Source organism: Galeopterus variegatus, unplaced genomic scaffold, assembly GCF_000696425.1.
Source record: "Galeopterus variegatus unplaced genomic scaffold, G_variegatus-3.0.2 Scaffold434, whole genome shotgun sequence".
Taxonomy (NCBI): domain Eukaryota; kingdom Metazoa; phylum Chordata; class Mammalia; order Dermoptera; family Cynocephalidae; genus Galeopterus; species Galeopterus variegatus.
Window position 1 is genome coordinate 531,532 of NW_007726545.1, and position 18,316 is coordinate 549,847.

At 39.9% G+C, this 18,316-nt stretch overlaps 1 protein-coding gene across 1 annotated transcript in view; it reads right to left on the bottom strand.

Moving 5' to 3' along the window:
- The window catches only part of ARHGAP18 (Rho GTPase activating protein 18), a 183,268-nt gene extending 165,160 nt beyond the window's left edge, over positions 1-18,108 (bottom strand). Inside the window, exon 1 of the mRNA XM_008568712.1 lies at positions 18,046-18,108. Within this exon, the coding sequence (XP_008566934.1) occupies positions 18,046-18,089 (44 nt within the window). The 5' untranslated portion in view covers positions 18,090-18,108. The remainder of the gene's footprint in view (positions 1-18,045) is intronic.
- Between the last annotated feature and the right edge of the window lie 208 nt (positions 18,109-18,316).

The following is an 18,316-nucleotide window of genomic DNA, read 5'->3' on the forward strand; positions in this document are numbered from 1 at the left end:
GTATCTAAAGAATATTTCAATTAATTCACAATATGGCATAGATCTGACCTTCAAATGCCACACTTATGTCAAGGGAAGATCATACTGAGAAAGTTCAAAGTTGGGCCTTAGGAACCAGACAGAGCTGGTCCTCCACTCAGTAGCTATAACATGCTCGGCTTATTACATCCTGAAGCCTCAGTTTTCACATCCATTAAGTGGGATATAATCAACCCTCCTCACAGAACTGTTGGGGGAATTAAATGAGATAACACAAATAAACAGTAGCAAATGTTAGTCCCAAGTAAGTACTCAATAAATTAACTCTTAAATTTTCTTCAAAACAATTGGCCCATCTTTACTCCAAGTATTTGGGTTTTAATGGTTTATACAGTTGCAAAGAGCAAAGACACTCATGGGGCATTCCCTCAAGGATGCTATTTTTAAAAAGGAATCTTTTTTGTTTGTTGAAAGAAAACAGGACTTAAACTAACCCTTCTGACCACCACTATTTTTATTTATTCAGAGACATTTAAAAAATGAAGTAAAATTATACCGACCTAGGTTGCATTACAGCATCTAATCTGAATTCTTCATTTTTTGTCTCCACCTTATAACATCCAGGGATGGCCGGTTAGCTCAGCTGGTCAGAGTGCAGCCTTCTAACACCCTCATAATATCCTTCCTTTGTTTTCTACCTTATGTTTGCTCCCTTCTATTCTGCCTTGCCGGGCTCTACTCTTCCTCAAAGGAAGCACGCATGATTTAAAAAAAAAAAAAAGAAAAGAAGTGAAAAAATTATGAGCAATACTTGAAATACAAATATATTGAGCAAATAGAGCCCAAAGTCTGGAAGTTTCATGATCTAAAAACAAAGACCTCTAAGAGTAAGTGTGTACCCTTTTTATGTTCTTTGTGCCTTACATAATCTCACTAGCTTTCATTACTGATAACATATACTTTAATATTCCAAAAGCATCGGAATTCATTCTATAGCGCTCATAGGAGTATTCCTTGACTATATCATCTTTTCCAAATACTCAATTTACCTTAATGTTGTTACAGTTATGGCAAGAGTTATTTAATAAAAATTATTCTAGGAGATGTTTGGTTAATGTTCTGCTAAACATAAAGAATTTGGCTTTCTGCTTAGATTTATCAAAGTTCTACTTCAAATTGGAGATAAGGCAGAGTTTTTACACTGGCAAAATATAAGGTCAAGTGTTTTTTTGTTTGTTTGTTTTGTTTTATGGTAGTTATCAGTAGCCTGAAATTATCAATGATTCACTTCAGAAAACAAATTCCATCACCAACTGAAATGAGGGTTGCATGTCGCCTATAAATGTCTCCGTCTCTTTTGTTCTCACACGCCACCTAGTGTCACTTAAGGGAATACTTAGCTAAATTCTCATGCCCAGTCCTGGCTGGGAAGATGAAAGCCTTAGTCTGGGAAGGCATCGTCTAATCCAATACCCTGCCTTCATTTTTTCATATGAAGCCAAGTCACTGCTTTCCGGAGATGAAACACAGATAATTAGTGATAAATCTGGGATTCAATTTTATTCTGGGATAGTAGAGAACATTCTCCATTATACCCTGTTGACTTATTTACTATACGTAATCATCATTCATTAATCATCATCATTAATAGTTTCAGCAGCACAGAATTGAAATACATACAGTGTTCATTAAAGAAAATGAAGTATTACGGAGGCTTTGGAATGAGACAAATAACTCTGTGATTTGGTGCCGGTTATACTCGTATACCTCACTCAGACTCAGTTCCATCATCTGTAAAATGGGCACCATCATATCTATCATCATCACCATACCTATCTCAGAGGGTTGTTATGAGGGGGAAAAAATGTGCAAAGTCCCTAGTAGAGTTTATGGTCCACGGTAGCAATCAATCAATGGCAGCCATTTGTAACACTGAATGAGTATCCACTGGATCAGCACCATTGGGACAAATTAAATATGGATTTGTTCAATAACTAGAGTATCCTTTCTTTCTACTAACAGTTCTTCCCTCATGATATACACAGCACAGTATAATGGGTGACTGCAGGGGCTCTAGTGCTTACAGGTTAGGGTTAACAGTTAGGGGTTAGGGGTTAGGGTTGGGGTGAAGGGTAGGGATTAGGGTAATGGGTGTAATGTTAATGTAATGGCTCATCCCCAGCTTCTCCACTTACTGGCCAAGTGACCTCAGACTTTCTACTTGACTTCTCTGTGGTGACATTTCAACATTTGTCAAGTAGGGATAATGACAATACCTATCTCACTGTTTTTTGTGAGGATTAAATGTGCTGATAGGCATGTGTACCTGGCACATAGCAAGTGCTATATAATTTGGCTGTTGTTTCAATATTAGTTTTAATCTAAAGCAAAATAGAAGTCATTTATGTGGAACATATACTAATAACACTCTTGTGGAATTACTAAATGATATTTCACAAAACCTAAATTTTCAAGAAAAAGACTGTTACAAGACAGGCTGATTTCTTTAATCAGAAATAACTAAGAAAAACTCAATATTTTAGGTGTTTCTGATATTTACATTGTTTTAAAATGTCATCTTCTTGAAAGATCTTTTTGGTAGAAGTATTTCTGTTTTAGTTTAAATGATAATAATAATTTTCCCTTATTTCTTTCACTATGCCCTCTACTGTGCTATGTGCTTGTGGTTATTATGTCACTTGATCCCACAACACTTTGAGCATAGCGTGACCATTTTCAGAGTGTAGAGATGAGGAATCGAAGCCTAGAGAAATTAAGTAACCTATCCAAGTTCACAGAGCTAGTATGTATGGGGCAAAAAACAAAACAGGATCCAAATCCAGAAATGCTCATAACCACTATGTTAAACCTCTTCACTTATAAATGGTTGAAACAGCATCCTGTAAATACTTCAAAGTGAAATAATCCCCGGCTCCTAAAGCAAATCGCTTAACTTCTCTATGTCTCAGTTTTCCTTAGATGTAAAATCAGAGTGAATGGATCAGAAGGTTCAGTATGCTGAAAACTCTAGAATTTAAAGTAAATAATTTTACTTTATAAATCTGATTGGTAAATCTAGAAACTTATTTAAAATTGAAGAATAAGTCTACTAAGGATTTAATCTGTTTAGGCTCCTATAAGAAAATATCATAAACTGGGTGCCTTATAAACAACAGAAATTTCTCACATTTCTGGAGGCTGGCAAGTCCAAGATCAAGACAGATTCAGCATCTGATGAGGGCCCACTTTCTGGCTTATACACAGTGCCTTCTGTCTGTGTCTTCACAAAGTGGAAGGGCTACCTAGATCTCTGGAGTTTATTTTATAAGGGCACAAATCCCAATCTTGAGGGTTCCGTCCTTGTATCCTAACCACCTCCCAAACACCCACACCTGCTAACACCATCACTTTAGAGTTAGGATTTCAACATATGAATTGCAGTGGGGGCGAGGTGGGGGGGGGGGAGAGACACAAACATTCAGACCATAGCAGGATTTTTCTTTTCTATTGGATTCTCTAATTAGTGTTCTAAAAATTATAAATCTTCTATATCAGTGCAAGAAACATATTTGATATTATCTAATTCACAATTCAAAAGGTATAAGGATATCTATTCTTATGTATATACCTTATTTTCCCCAGGTCAGGCAAACATATCTCTAAGAAATAGAAAGAAAGTAATATCAGTGCAATCTTACATTCTTTAGCATTCAGTTAACACACATCCAACAATTGGAAAGGAGCTACTTGCTGTTATAGTACTAACATAATACACAGTACTCAACTCAGTCTAAGCCCCCATAAATCATCCTGTACAGCCAAGTCTGCAATGGCCTGGCCAAGAATGTGAATTTGGTGGTGGTTCCTGAGATAAGGGAACTGAGCTCTTGACAAATTAACATGTTGTGTAGTAACCACATTTGGTATAGGAGCAAGAGGAGGACATCCCCACACCCCTGACCATCCACTGTATGGTTCACACACAATCTTTCACAGAACACTATTTGCATTCATTTCACGGGACTCACAACTCTGATGTGTTTATTTAGTTCCTAATTTATTTTAATTGAAAAATAAAAATTGTGTATATTTATCATGCACATGTTTTGGGGCTGGCCAGTTAGCTCACTCAGTAGAGTGTGGTGCTGAAAACACCAAGGTTGAAGGTTCAGATCCCTGTACCAGCCATCTGCCAAACAAAACAAAACAACAACAACAACAACAACAAACACGATGTTTTAAAATACATACACTTATGTAATAGCTAAATCAAGCTATTTAACATTTGCATTACCTCACATACTCACCATTTTTTATGGTAAGAACACTAAAATCTGCTCTCTCAGCAGTTTTCAAGAATGCAATATATTAACTATAGTCACTACATTGTACAATAGATCTCTTGAACTTACTCCTTCTAACTGAAATTTTGTATCCCTTGACCAACATCTCCCCAACCCACCCACCCCATCCCCATCCCCTTGGTAGCCACCATTCTACTGTCTACTTTTCTGAGTTCATCTCTTTTAGATTGCACATATAAGTTGAGATCATGCAGTATTTTCTTTCTGTGCCTGGCTTATTTCACTTAATGTAATGTCCTCTAGGTTCAATTCATGTTGTCACAGGATTTCCTTCTTGTTTAAGGCTGAACAGTATTCCATTGTGTATGTATATACTCTACTTTATGCATTCATCCACTGGTGGACACTTAGGTTGATTCCATATCTTGGCTATTGTGAATAATGCTGTAATGGGAATGTAGATATCTTTCTGACATACTATTTCCTTTGAATATATTCCCAGTAGTGGGATTGCTGGATCATATGGTAGTTCTATTTTTTGAGGAAACTCCATACAGTTTTTCATAATGGCTGCACTAACTTACATCCCCACCATGATGTGTTTATTTAATGTCTCTCTTTCCTCAAAATTCAAATTCCACGACATCAGGAATTAACCTGTCTTCTAACCACTATATCCTTAGTGCCTACAATAGTAGTATATAACACATAATATGTGCTCAGAACATATTTACCAAGTAATTAATGAGATCATACAAGTGGTTAAAAAAGACTTTCTCTGCTGGAGATTTTTATCCCTCACTCTTTGCTGTTAGTTACTGTTTTTTTCTACCTCTCCACCCACTATGATCAATCACCTCCTGCCTCAGTTTACAAATGTGTCTTAACCGGTAAACTCTTAATAGACAATGATTACTTCACCAGCCCCTGAGCTCAGGATGTTTGCTCTCTCAGCACACAACCTTCCTTCTGGGCAAGAGACATGTCTGGATGGTTCTACCTCTCCTTTCAAAGCTTCTTTCTTAAGTGTCTTCTCAAGACTAGATGATCTCATTCAGAACACAAACTTTGCAAATCTCCACTGTGTCCAGAGTTACATGGTTCTTTATGTATTGAGAGATTTGTATCTCATAAGCATCTTCATTTTTCATTGAGATGCACAAAATCTGCTCCATGGTGCACATAAGGTATACTCCCACACTGAATCCTTGCTTTCTGAATGAAAACCTGGGCATTGACTGGTACTATGAGAGATGGACAAGCTGACATCCACAACTTGCTTTTGACACCCCCACCCCCACCCCCCCCACCAAACCTGCAGTTGTTCTGGCAAGGTCCAAACCCCAACTGCACATGAAGGCACTAGGCTGACCATTGGGCCTTTCCATACTATAGTCCCCTCTGGTCACCTTCACTTGAGTTTGATCTCATTTTGCTAAACTTATGAAGAGGATAGTGGGTGGCAACAGACTGGTACTTGATGATGCTGCAGCGTGGTTTATAAGGCCAGCCTTCACCTAGTACTTTGGGAATTTGTGAGCATAAGCTGCATGGAGTATCACATCCCTTCCAGTGGGGCATAAGCAATCACACAAATGGCAGCCCTCTTGGTATCATACTGTATCATCCTGGACATGGGTGTGTTGTACTTACTCTTAGCCCAGTTATCCCCTTATTGTAATCTAAATTTCACTTGATGTCTCTTGAAATAGGTCTTTTTCCTGACAACTTTGACAAATCTCATCTTGCCCAACAGAAATCCACATCCACAGCTGGGCACAGACCTGAAGACCTCACAGAGCTCCAGGGAGAAGACCACAGTTCATGCATAAGCTAAATAGCACCTAGGGAACTTTTTCAATACACGGATTCCTGGGCTTCAATCTTAAGACATTTTGATTCGGGAACACTGATGGGGCCAGAGAATCTGTATTCTTCAAAAGTTATTCAATAATGCCACTTCTGCCCAACCACCACTCAACCATCTGTCTCACTATGTCTGAACTACATTCACTAAACCACACACACAACTATGAGCAATGCAAAAAGCAACAAGTACCACATTTTGCTCTCAGAACTAGGGAAGGACTCATTCATTCATTCATTTTTACGTCAGGCATCATGCTAGAAATCTGCAGGGGCATACAATGAAAAAAATACGGTTCCTGTGGGCAGGACATAATTTATGGGGTCCAGTACAAAATAAAAATGTGGTACCCCTTATTCAAAAGATACTAGGAATTTCAAGACAGCAACAGTTGAGCATTAAACCAAGCACAGGGCCCATCTGAGCGTGGGCAAAGCATATTCATTTCGGGAATCTGCTGACCTAAACTATACTCCCTTGAGCAATGCAAAAACAACAAGTACTTCATTTTGCTCTCAGAACAAGAAGAGCCCTCAGAAATACACCCAAGACACTGGCCCAGCTTGTGCATGAGGAAGGAATGTAAGACATTCCCACCTAAGAAATAAAATTCAACTAACAGGCAAAAAATGATTAGCTAGTCAAAATGATTTTTATGATCACTAAAAAAAAATCTCAATTTTAATCAATTTTTCCAGTTGAATAAATAACTAGTCTTTGTACTTCTAATGAGTATAATTAAAATAATAACAATGACAGAAAAATAATGAATTAACATTCTCTATTATTTTGGGGTTTGCTTGGGTGCTATTCTTTTCTAGAAGCTTTAAAAATAAATCCTTAGGAATGAAAGCTCCTCTTTGCAGAGCTGACCAATGCATATGCAAGTGATATCCATAGGCTCACGAACAAGAAAGAATAACAGGTAGAAAGAATAATAGCTTCTAACCTTAATGAAATGCAAAAAAAAAAGAAAAGAAATTTTTTTTGCTTAAGACATCCAGGTAGAAACTTCAATTAATCCAAATGCACTTAATAAATTAGTTCTTCTATACTACAGAACATTATTCTTCTTAAGCCATTTGTCAAACTCATACTCCAACATTTCACATTAGTAATCATCATGATTCTATAATGTAGAATTTTGTAGTTTAAGAAGCTGATGGCTATTTTGTTGTATGGACTTGGGCATCTATAAACCCAAATGTTGGTATTTATTCCCATCCTTTTAAGACCAAAGACTTTTTAAAAACTTAAAGTATGCAGGCCAGAAGCAAGACAGAGATGCTTGTCCTTTATAAACACAGTGCTTAAGAGTTTTTGTGTAACTCATGATTGTCATGTTACTATATTAGCTGTCAAAGTGCCAAAAACTTGGTGCTACTACATTTACTATTTCATTGTTGTTTTGCCTTATTTGTATCCAAACATAATACCTGGCTTCAGAACATTACAAATAGTGATCAACAAAATTAAAATGAACACAACCAGCCATATAGTATTGCTGAAATTCTAGGAGAAGGGAAATAAATTCTCCAGCAAACACTCATGCATAGCAACAAAGGCTTTATATTGTTCAAAAACATTTTACCCAGATGTCAAGGAAGACAACCAGAAAAGACGACCTTCCTAGTGCCTTAGGCATTTCCAGAAGGAACTTGGACATTTAAACTTGTGACTGTGATAACATGGAAGAATAGCCCCCCTTTCTAAATAAAATCTCAGTCACTCTCAAGGAAAAGTGAAAAAAGAAAGCATCAGGTACAGAATCACAATTTTATACAGTGAAAACAAACAAATTTACAAACCAACTAATACTTATCAAATTTACTAGGGAAAAAACAAAGAATTTTGCTGAGTTGAACACAGCATACTTTTTGGACTGTAGTTTTATTGCAGTCCACTGACAAACATGATACCATACAGTAAACAAATTCCAGTTTATAGCTTTTCTTCAAACCAAGAATAAAACCTATATCTTATTGTTGCTTCAAACTTATTAGTCAAAACATCTTAAACACACCTCGGCAAAGCTTATATGATAGTTCTGAAAGCAAAACATTTAAATAAGTATTCTTCAGAATCATTCTTTTTAAAATAAAGACCAATCCCAGAGATTCTGAGGTGGTAAGTCTGGGGTGAGGCCCAAGAACACTTTTTTTGGGTTGTTTTTACATTCTGTTTTTAAAACAAAAAAAAATTAAAACTCCCCAGGTGATTCTCAGGCACAGCTAAACTAATAGTTCTCAAAGTGTGGTCCCTAGGCCAGCAATATATGGGAATTTGTTCCAAATGCAACATCTGGAGCATCACCCAGACCTAGCAAATAGAAACTAAGTGAGGGGAAGGAAGGAAGGCAGCTCTGTAGCTTAACAAGCCCTGCAGGTGATTCTGATTCATGTTGGAGAATCGCTGTTTCATCCAAAGATGAGTTAGGTCAAAGTCATCTGTCCTGTAATTACTGAAACAAAGTTACCAAACCTTTCACTAGATTTTCTTTAATAGTTGCTATACTCAACACAGAAATCAGCATAAATCTCAGAAATGTATTACCTTGTAAAAGTGCCTACCACCTGCTACTTTGGAAACGTTCCTATAAGTGATCACATTTGCCACCCTAATCCCAGCACCCACCTCCTTTCCTGAGTGACAGCAGAAGTCAGCAAATTTTTGCTGTAAACTGTCAGATAGGAAATGTTTTCAGCTTTGCAAGCCACATGGTCTCTTTCACAACACTTAACTCTATTGTATACAATACATAAATGAATGGGTGTGGCTGTGTTCCACTAAAACTTTATTTACAAAAACAGGTGTCAGGCCAGATTTGGCCTAAGGGCTGTAATTGGAAGATTCTTAAGTTTAAGAAATGATGGCAGAGTAGTTGTGGTGGGGAGGACGGGGGAAGAAAAAAACAAAAACAACTTATCACTTATTCACAGGGTAAACACTAATTAGGTACATACCACAGTACACCTGGAACCAAACATCAAAGCCCAACCTGCACAGACCCAAATCTAATAGAAGAAAAATTTTAAATAATTAGAAACAGTACTTTAATATTGATCAAATTGCTCTAAGTGTGTAGAAGAGGTAATTGACAAGCTCTGAAAAAAACATGTGTTGGGAAAATAGAATAGTTTGGTCAAGCTCCCTTGCCTTGGGTCAGGTTGGGGGTGGTGTGGCACATTCTTTGTAGGCAAATTGTGTGTGTGGTGGGGGGGATAGTGCACATGCACAGCACCACAGCTTGGCTAGCAACTGCCTTGGGTGGACACCGCTCCACGCAGCCATGCTTTCCAACCTACAGCTTCCAAGGACCTGTTTGCCAGTTACCTAGTTCATAGATCTGCGTGTAAGGTGTCTGGTGACCCAGCCTGGTGTGTGAGGAGTCTAGTGACCCAGGCTGGTATGTGACAGGTATGTGACCCAGTTTGTGAATAGGCTTGAGGGGTCTGTGAGCTTCAGACCCAGGCCCAGCCCTAGCTCAACAACTGGCATGGTCAAGTACCTTTAAAATTGGCATCACAAACAGGATTAAGAATGCCAATTGGCATAGTAGCAGGATTACAGGCAGGTAAAAGAGCTCCACAACTGGCAATGTTGGCAGGATGCCAACATTAGCCTAGCGCCACAATTGGCGTAGTCTGCGACAGGATTCTGAATAAGTACAGGAGCCAAAAGCCCTTGGAAGAAGGAGGAAATGTGGCTACTTTAGAATATGCCTGCTCTATGGCCACTTTTCTGCTGACCGAAGCCTGGCTACTGTTAACTATGCTGCAAACTGATCGAAATTTACAGCAGAAAGCAGAGTTGTTGGAAGCACAGATAAATGTCCTGGAGGATGGCATGAAGCAACTAACCACTCCTGCCTCTCACACCAGGGAAGATGACCAATCCAGTGGTAAGTTGGGGAAAACCATGCATCTCCAGGCACAACCTGTTGTGCACAAGAAATTGAGATAGTAAAGCAGCAGAAACAGGGAGAGCCCCTGGCTGCTACAGCTATGGGACCTAGGGGTGGATGGTGTAACATGCTCTAGAGACAATATAGTAAACTCATGTTGCATTTGTCTGAAAGCAAAAGCCTCGGAGGGTGCCATTTAAACCCGATGGCTAGCCAGGCGCCATATAAACCCGACAATATAGTAAACTCATGTTGCATTTGTCTGAAAGCAAAAGCCTCGGAGGGTGCCATTTAAACCCGATGGCTAGCCAGGCGCCATATAAACCCGAGAAATGAGTGCCACATGCAGATGGACAGATGACCAGAGGATGGGTACCCCTACAGAATTTCAAGTATGTTTTTACCTGGTGAAAAGGTGGAAAAGTTAGTCTCCATTACTACACACCTGTCTCAGTGGCAGTGGTTACAGAAGAGCTGCAGATGTGCACAGGGGCAGGGCAGCCACTCCTTGATGGACTGGGTGAATGCAGCTGTTTGAACTGTGGGCGAATGCTGCAAAACTGCCTGAGACTGAGTGAATAGCCAGTGTAAGCTGAGCTGATTGAAGTAATTCAAAAGCCAGATGTAAAAGGGAAGCAGCAAAGATTTGGAAAATTTGCAGCCTGGCCATGAAGTAGAGAAGCGGAGAACAGGAGAAAAACGCAAGGGTGAAGCAGACAAACTGTTTGCTAAAGACATTATCTTGGTGGTGAGACAGCTAGATGCTGATGACTAAGACAATGAAAAGGCCCTGAAGGCATTTGAGAAGTTTGGGAGAGCACCCTTCAGATCCTAGTAGAACTGAGTTTGTCCTGGAGGACAGACCTGAGGTGTCATTGCCCTCGGCAAACTGCTCCCTGCATCCCAGCTGCTCTGGTTGGAGCAATCCTGCCTCAGCACCTCTGAAGAGCAAAAGCCAAAAACCTTGGTGGCGTTCACGTTGTAAGTTTGCAGGCCAGCAGTATGTGAGAGCAGTGGAGGCATGGCAGCCTCCACCTAGATTTTGGAAGACGTATGAATAAGCTGGGGAACTCAGGCGGAGACCTGCTACAGGGGTGGAGCCACTAAGGAGGTCATCTACGGAGCAATGTGGAGCAGAAAATTGGGGTCGGAGCCCCCACAGAGAACCCCCACTGAGGAAATGTCTAGTGAAGCTGCATACACCAGGGCAACTCAATGGGCTGCACTTGGTGGAACTGTAGGAGCGAGGCTGGCCAATGCTTTGGGGATCCGGGTGCCCCAGTGTGCTTAACATTTGCCCTGTTTGGGTTTTGGATTTGTTTGGGACCAGTTTTCCTTTCTATTCCTCCCTTCTGGAATGGGAATGTGTACCCAATGTCTGTCCCACTGTAACTTGGAAGTAGATAAACTTGTTTTTGACTCTTTACAGGTTCATGGCTGAAAGGAGTTTTGCCTTTAGTCTTAGATGAGATTTTGGACTTTTGAGGACATTTATCCTCGCTAAGGGAACATCACGGAAGATTCTGAACACATAGATTGTACGGTGAGGGACCCTGAAGAGGTGGATTTTGGGGAAAATAGAATAGTTTGGTTAGGCTTCCTTGCCTCTGGTCAGGTTGGGGATGGTGCGGCACATTCTTTGTAGGCAAATTGTGTGGGGTTGGTGCACATGTGCAGGGCCAGCTACCTTGGCTGGCATCTGCCTCGGGTGGCCACTGCTGCACACAGCCATGCTCTCCAACCTGCGGTTTCTAAGGACCTGTTTGCTGGTTGCCTGGCTCATGGACCTGCGTGTGACGGGTCTGGTGACCCAGCCTGGCATGTGAAGGGTTTGTGACCCAGTCTGTGAACAGGCTTGAGAGATCTGTGAGCTCCATACCCAGCCCTAGCTCAATAATTGGCCCAGTCAGCAGGACTATGGGCAGGTGAAAGAGCTTTACAATTGGTGACATCAGCAGGATTCCCACATTAGCCTAACTTTACACCATGAAACAGGTGATATTAGGTCTGGATCTCCAGGAATGAATAGGGTTACACCACTTCGAGAAGGAGGAGAAAGATATAAGAGGTAGGGGATAGAGTGTGTACGAGGCATAAAGCTCAAGATTAACACATTCAAGAAACAAAGAGAAGATCAACATTGTTAGACCATGGGGTAAATAGTGAGGAAGGGGAAAATGGTGTCTATTATATAAAATAGACAAACTGAGACAAACTTTGTATGTCTCAGAATTTGGGGGTGTATCCGGATATGTGGCATGGTATCATACTGTATAAGCTGCAAACTGTCATGATCAGACACTTTTTTACCCCAACAGATCACCCTGGCTGTAGCACAGAGGACCAAATAGGGAAGAGTTGCTGGAGAATGTTTAACAGACCCAGTGAAAGACAGAAAGAATTGATTGAACCAAAGTAGTGACTGGTAGGAGATGGGAGGAAAAGTTTTGCAAGGCTTTTCTGAACTTGCATAGACATTCTTTCCTACTAGACGGAAAAGGAAGAGCTAAAAAAAAAAGATTCCCATTTGGGAGACTTTAGAGAAGGTAAGACTCTTAACTGAGATGGAGGAGCAAGCTTGGAATACAAAGATAAACCTTATTCTGCTGAGGACATGTGAAATTTCACACATTGGGGGATGGGTAAAGAAGTGTAGTCAAATGTTTATTTCATAAAGTAACAGATGCAAGTGAAAATAATGAAAATAATATGCAAACAATACTAATATATATATATATATATATATATATATTTTTTTTTTTTTAACAATAATCAAGACATGACACACCTATAAAATGAAATGTATTTGAAACCAGAGGAGGAAGTGAAATAAATACATTCTTGGAGAGCCATAAGGAGACTACTAGAGATTGCTTCCTTTCATGTTTCAGGTGACCACTGTCTGGGGGAAGCCCACTTTCTCCCTTACTGATAAGAATCTCTGGAAAGATGAAGACTTATGAGCAAAAAAATGTCTGGTCCTCCCAGCCCTAAGAACTCTCTCGGTCTACCCCAGGCTGGAGTAGGCCTTACCGAGTTCAGCCTCTTCCTAGGCTACCCTACTGAAAAAAATTCTAAACGTGACATCAGAGTTCTAACACCAAGTCTCTGCTAAAGCAGGACAGTGAACAAGTACAACCCACATTTAAGGTCAGAAGGTCAAATTTAGCCTTCTTACCCCCAAGGAGTGTAGTGGTACTGATGTGGGGTGTGGGAGGGGGTGGTTAATTGAGAAAGCATACACCACAGATCATAAAGTCCCAGCATCTGGTGTACAGTAAAATATTTAATGAATAAATAAAGTGACTCTTTGGCACATAAACTGATTTTTTCATCCATTCTTACAGCAGACATTTTCTACTTTATTTAAGCCAAAAGAGATGTTCTGTATGAGTATCCAGAATAAACCAGTTTCCTACAACTAATATATTGGCTTCAAATAGGGCTCACAGGATACCAAAAATATTAACTACAAGTTTGGATGGTAAGATTGTGGGATATTTCATTTCTTCTGGGGACAGTTGCCTGTATTTTCTAAGTTTACTATAGGATAGATACTAAACAGTGATTAAGTTTGGGCAGTAGGATAGTGATTGGCCAGTAGGATAATGGAGACATGCCTATATTTTCTAGATTTTCTACAAAAAAAAAAAAAAAAAAAACATATGTAATCAAAAATAGAACAATTTATGGAAGAAACAAAGTCTAAAGGCTGGCTCTCACCTCCACTGCTGCCTCTTTGGTTCAAGTTACCAAAACCTTCTGTCTACTGTAATAGCATCTTCCCTGATCTCTCAGCTTTCCCCTTGACCCTACAATGCATTCAACATAGAGCAGCCATGGTGCTTCTTTAAAATGTAAAGTCCTCCTAACCCACTGGAGATGCGATTAAAAATTCAGTGTCTGTAGCCCTAGCCTATCTCTCTGACCTTATCTCCTACCTCCCATCGCCCCCCAAACCCCATTCCCTACCTTCCCCCTCCCCCACCACACACTCTGGTCCCTACTTCAGCCTCCCACTCTCTCCCTAGCACCCCCCTCCCACTCCATTCTGGCCACACTACTTTAAATCCATCACTAGAACAAACCTAGCAACAAGGAACCTGTCCCCAGACTTCAACTCCATTCCAGGCTCAGATCAAACATCATCTTTACAGGGAGGGCTTCCCCGAGTGCCCTATCTGGTTACGCCCTATACTATATTTGCTCTTCATGGCACCACGAGATGCAAATATTCGGACTCCAACTGGACATGCACATTTGAAAAGATGACATCATGATCTACACTTCTCCTCCACTGCTGAGCTATTTGGTGGAAACAATGTCACTGAGAAACAAATACCAAGCTTTTCCTAAAACTTCAGTATATGTCTATCTCTAGCAGTGACAATCTGAAAGTCGCTGGCTGGACTGAAAGCTCACTGCGCCCTTGAAGACAACACAGAATCCCTGGAATTTTGGACATGAATATATCAATCTTAGACCTAATTTGATATTTCTGGCTTCTTGGCTGGACTCCAGTTAATGTTTGAGTATTTCCAGCTCTGTGTAGGTATAATTACCCTTTCATTAAATTGCTAAAACCAAAGCTAGGAGTCATCTAAGTAATGGAAAATTCATTTATTAAATCAAAATCAATCAGTGACTAGCAGTAGGACTAAAACCTTGCATGCTATACAAACATAGTTGATTAGCTCTTTTTAGACTTACGAAAAATCTGATGGAGTCATGGCTGAGAAAGTTCGATATTTCACTATTAAAAAAAAAAATTCTGGGCCGGCCCATGGCTCACTCGGGAGAGTGTGATGCTGGTAACACCAAGGCCACAGGTTCGGATCCCATATAGGGATGGCCGGTTAGCTCACTTGGGAGAGCGTGGTGCTGACAACACTAAGTCAAGGGTTAAGATCCCCTTACTGGTCATCTTTTAAAAAAAAAAAAAAATTCTGATCTTGAGGCCTTCTACTGAAAATACTATCAAATACTTGATAGATCCTGGCCCAGGTTTTAAGAATAAACAAAATATATTGAACCATGTTCCAATACTAAACACTAGTTGAGTCCATCTCAAAAAATAGTGGTAGAAATAAAGCAGCAGGCACATGTTCTTACTTAATGAAGGAAAAGGCAGAGGAAATAACACATTAGAACTGAAGATTAAGAACTATCTGATTGTTAAGAGTGTGTGAGGAAAATGGAGACAGACCAGTCCGGCTCCCTCACCTCATATCAAGCTGAGCATGACCCAGCCTGTCTGATGTAAATACGCTAACTGTGCAAGTGCCCCCAGGTGTTCCTTGGCTATCTGACTATAGCATAAAAGACAACAGCTCTCTGATCCACTGAGGGGGCTGAGCTCGGGTCCAAATAAAGCATGTCAACCTTGTCAACAGCTCCCAGGATCTTTCCAATTACCTAGCTCGTGACCTGCATATGAGGGGTCTGTGACCCAGACTGCACAGAATGGGCTTAAAGGGTCTGTGTCCCAGCCCAACAGAGGGAAAACAGAATTCATTATATTTCAAGCATTTCACAGATAAACTCACTATAAGAGAGTTTATAAAATCTCACTCATTTTCTATCTGATAGGGAAGAAACACCACTGGTAGGGAGTAGGGCTGGGAGGGATTAGTGACAGAGGATGTGATGGCCCCATCCCATTCTCACCCCTTAGAAGAAAAAACATAATGACTTGTACTGGAATAGTTTTACTCCTCATTGCATGTCATAACTGGGTGAGCGGGGAGAGGAGGAGAGGAAGGAACAGAACAGCCTCCTTCTACCCAGTACTCAAATGTGGAAATATTTTTTTTCCTGTTTTCTTCTTCTTCTAGCTGATCACACTATCCAGGGTAATTGACGATTGTGGTACTTAGCATTAGAACCAATTTTATGTCTAACTAGAATACGAATGATCACTGTTGACTAGGGATTTATAAAGACGCCTTCCAGAAATCATTCCACAGAAAGAACAAGAACAAGCCAAGGCAAGGGCATGGAAGACAGTTTTTCCTCAGTAAAATCCTGGGTTTGGGGAAACTGTTTCTTATGTTAATTCCCCTGAAGGATGCCTGAGTGGGGAACTTCCAAACTAGGCTGGTTCAGAGGTAAAGTTCAGAGGCCAGATTGTTATCACAGACACCCCAGGCACCTTTTGTCTTGCTGCTGGTCAACTTAAGAGCTGGGAGCTGGGGTTCTGCTAATGCACAGAGCTGGGGTATTTACACCAAAAAGGGCAGGAAGGAATGGATTTCTCCAAGGCCCCAGGCAAGTGATGAGATTTTCAAGAACTTCACCCCTTTTGTACAACAATGCCTGTTGATGTATGCTGTTGAGTTCCAGTCCCCAAAGAACAAACTAGAAATAGGAATTTTTAGCTCTGTACAGGCTTACTTTCTCACCCTTTCTTACTAGATATTGTGTCCTCAGGTTTAGCCCTTTTTCTAAATCTAGCTTTGTTAGAATTTGTTGACTGGTTCCAATCGTTATCTTTAAGTGACCATTTTCAGGGCTGAGACACTCCTCCCTTGCCCTATGCACCTGTCTTAATTTCATGTGTCAGGCACACATGCATAAACCTGAATAGATCTGCTATGGAAAATAGCAAGTGCTTCAATGAAGTGTTACATTCAATATTACAAAGCAAATTTTGAACCTATGTTACATGTTGCCTATTAAGTTACTGTCACTCATTCATGGTTAAATGGGCCTGCAAGGGAATGAATGCACTGCAAACACTAGATTATGTTTAAAAGAAATCATCTGTCCAGAAATTCCAACTTTTTTTCAGTCAACTATTTACCACTCAACATCAAGTATTTTCCTTTTTTCCTTTATCCCTGCAAGATTTGAATTCTTTTTGTTTTAGTTTTGATAAAAAAAATTATTTGATGTCTTAGAGAAATAACACAGTTACTATTTTAAATGAGTTTTTATTAATAAGTTCATCTTTAAGCAGGAAATAAAGAAATCTAATGTCAAACTAGGAAGACGACATTTTTCAGCCCCATTTGATTATGTTTGCTAAATGTTAGACAATACTGGTTGACCTACTATGACCTTATTAACTTGGGATTTACTTAGTAAAGCACTTCATCTTAAAACCTCCAGCCAAATTAACAGCAATTGAAACTAGCTATTATTACATGACATTTTGAATTGTTTTTCTTTGATAGCACAGAGCTGAATATTTTGGTTCAAATCCTCTTGTTTTTGTTTCCAAAGCTTTCTCTCTTGCACTTTTTTTTCTTTTATATGAAGAGCCATCTAAAGATGATTTCATGATTTCCACCAAAAATGTTAATTTGCAAACACAAAACCACATTTTGAAAATGTTTCTTTACTTTTGAACTGATGCTTCTGTGGAGTAGCTATCCTGCTCAACATCCAAAGAATAATGGGTGCTAGTTTTTCGAATTATTGCTTAAATTTTGGGGGGTCCTGTTTATTTCTCGATTGTAAATCCTGAACACTTGTTTTGTAAACTAACCAAATAACTGTAGTATGAATGCCCTTAGTCAGCTGAAGTTCAGAGCTGATCGAGGTTGATGATGAATTTTTATTATTACTTATTGTCTCTTGGCTGTAACTGAAATCATAATCATCTCGAAAAGGCTATCAATTATAATATCAGTTTATCTATATAGCATAAAGTTCTTATCCCTAGCATATCCCAGAAATCTTTTTAAAATTACCCTTTATCTAATCTTGCAAATGGAGACTTAAATGATAGGTTCAAGGCAAAATTCTACCAAGCAGGTAAATTTTAGTCAAGAATAACAAAGGTTAAAAAGAACACCAAGGCTTGTCTTTAACCTCAACCTAAACAATTTTTTAAAATCACACAAAAAAGTCGTTTTCCCCAGTCTTCGTTAAGAACAAACTAGTAGCGTGAGAACAAAACTATTAGTTAAGAGATCTTTCCCAGCTGCAGATTTCAGAGCTGACAAATGCATTGAAAAGAAAAGAGCGTGCAAAGATGCTCTCCTTACCTGAGGTGAAAGCAGTGTACCAGCTGTGCCACTACTGTCACCATCTTCCCCAGGTGAAGAGCAGGGAACGCCAGGGTCGCAAGAAGTGAAGAAAAGCGATAGAGCTCCTCCAAGAATCTCCCCAAAGCACCTTCTTCCGCGAGACACCTCCTCTCTGTGCCTCTCATTCGCCCTTCACGGTTAACCACAGCCCTGTCATTTCTGCTCCATCATCCAGCAACCGCTGGAAGGACCGGGCTGAAGCGTGGGCAGGAGCAGGACGCCGGCCAGC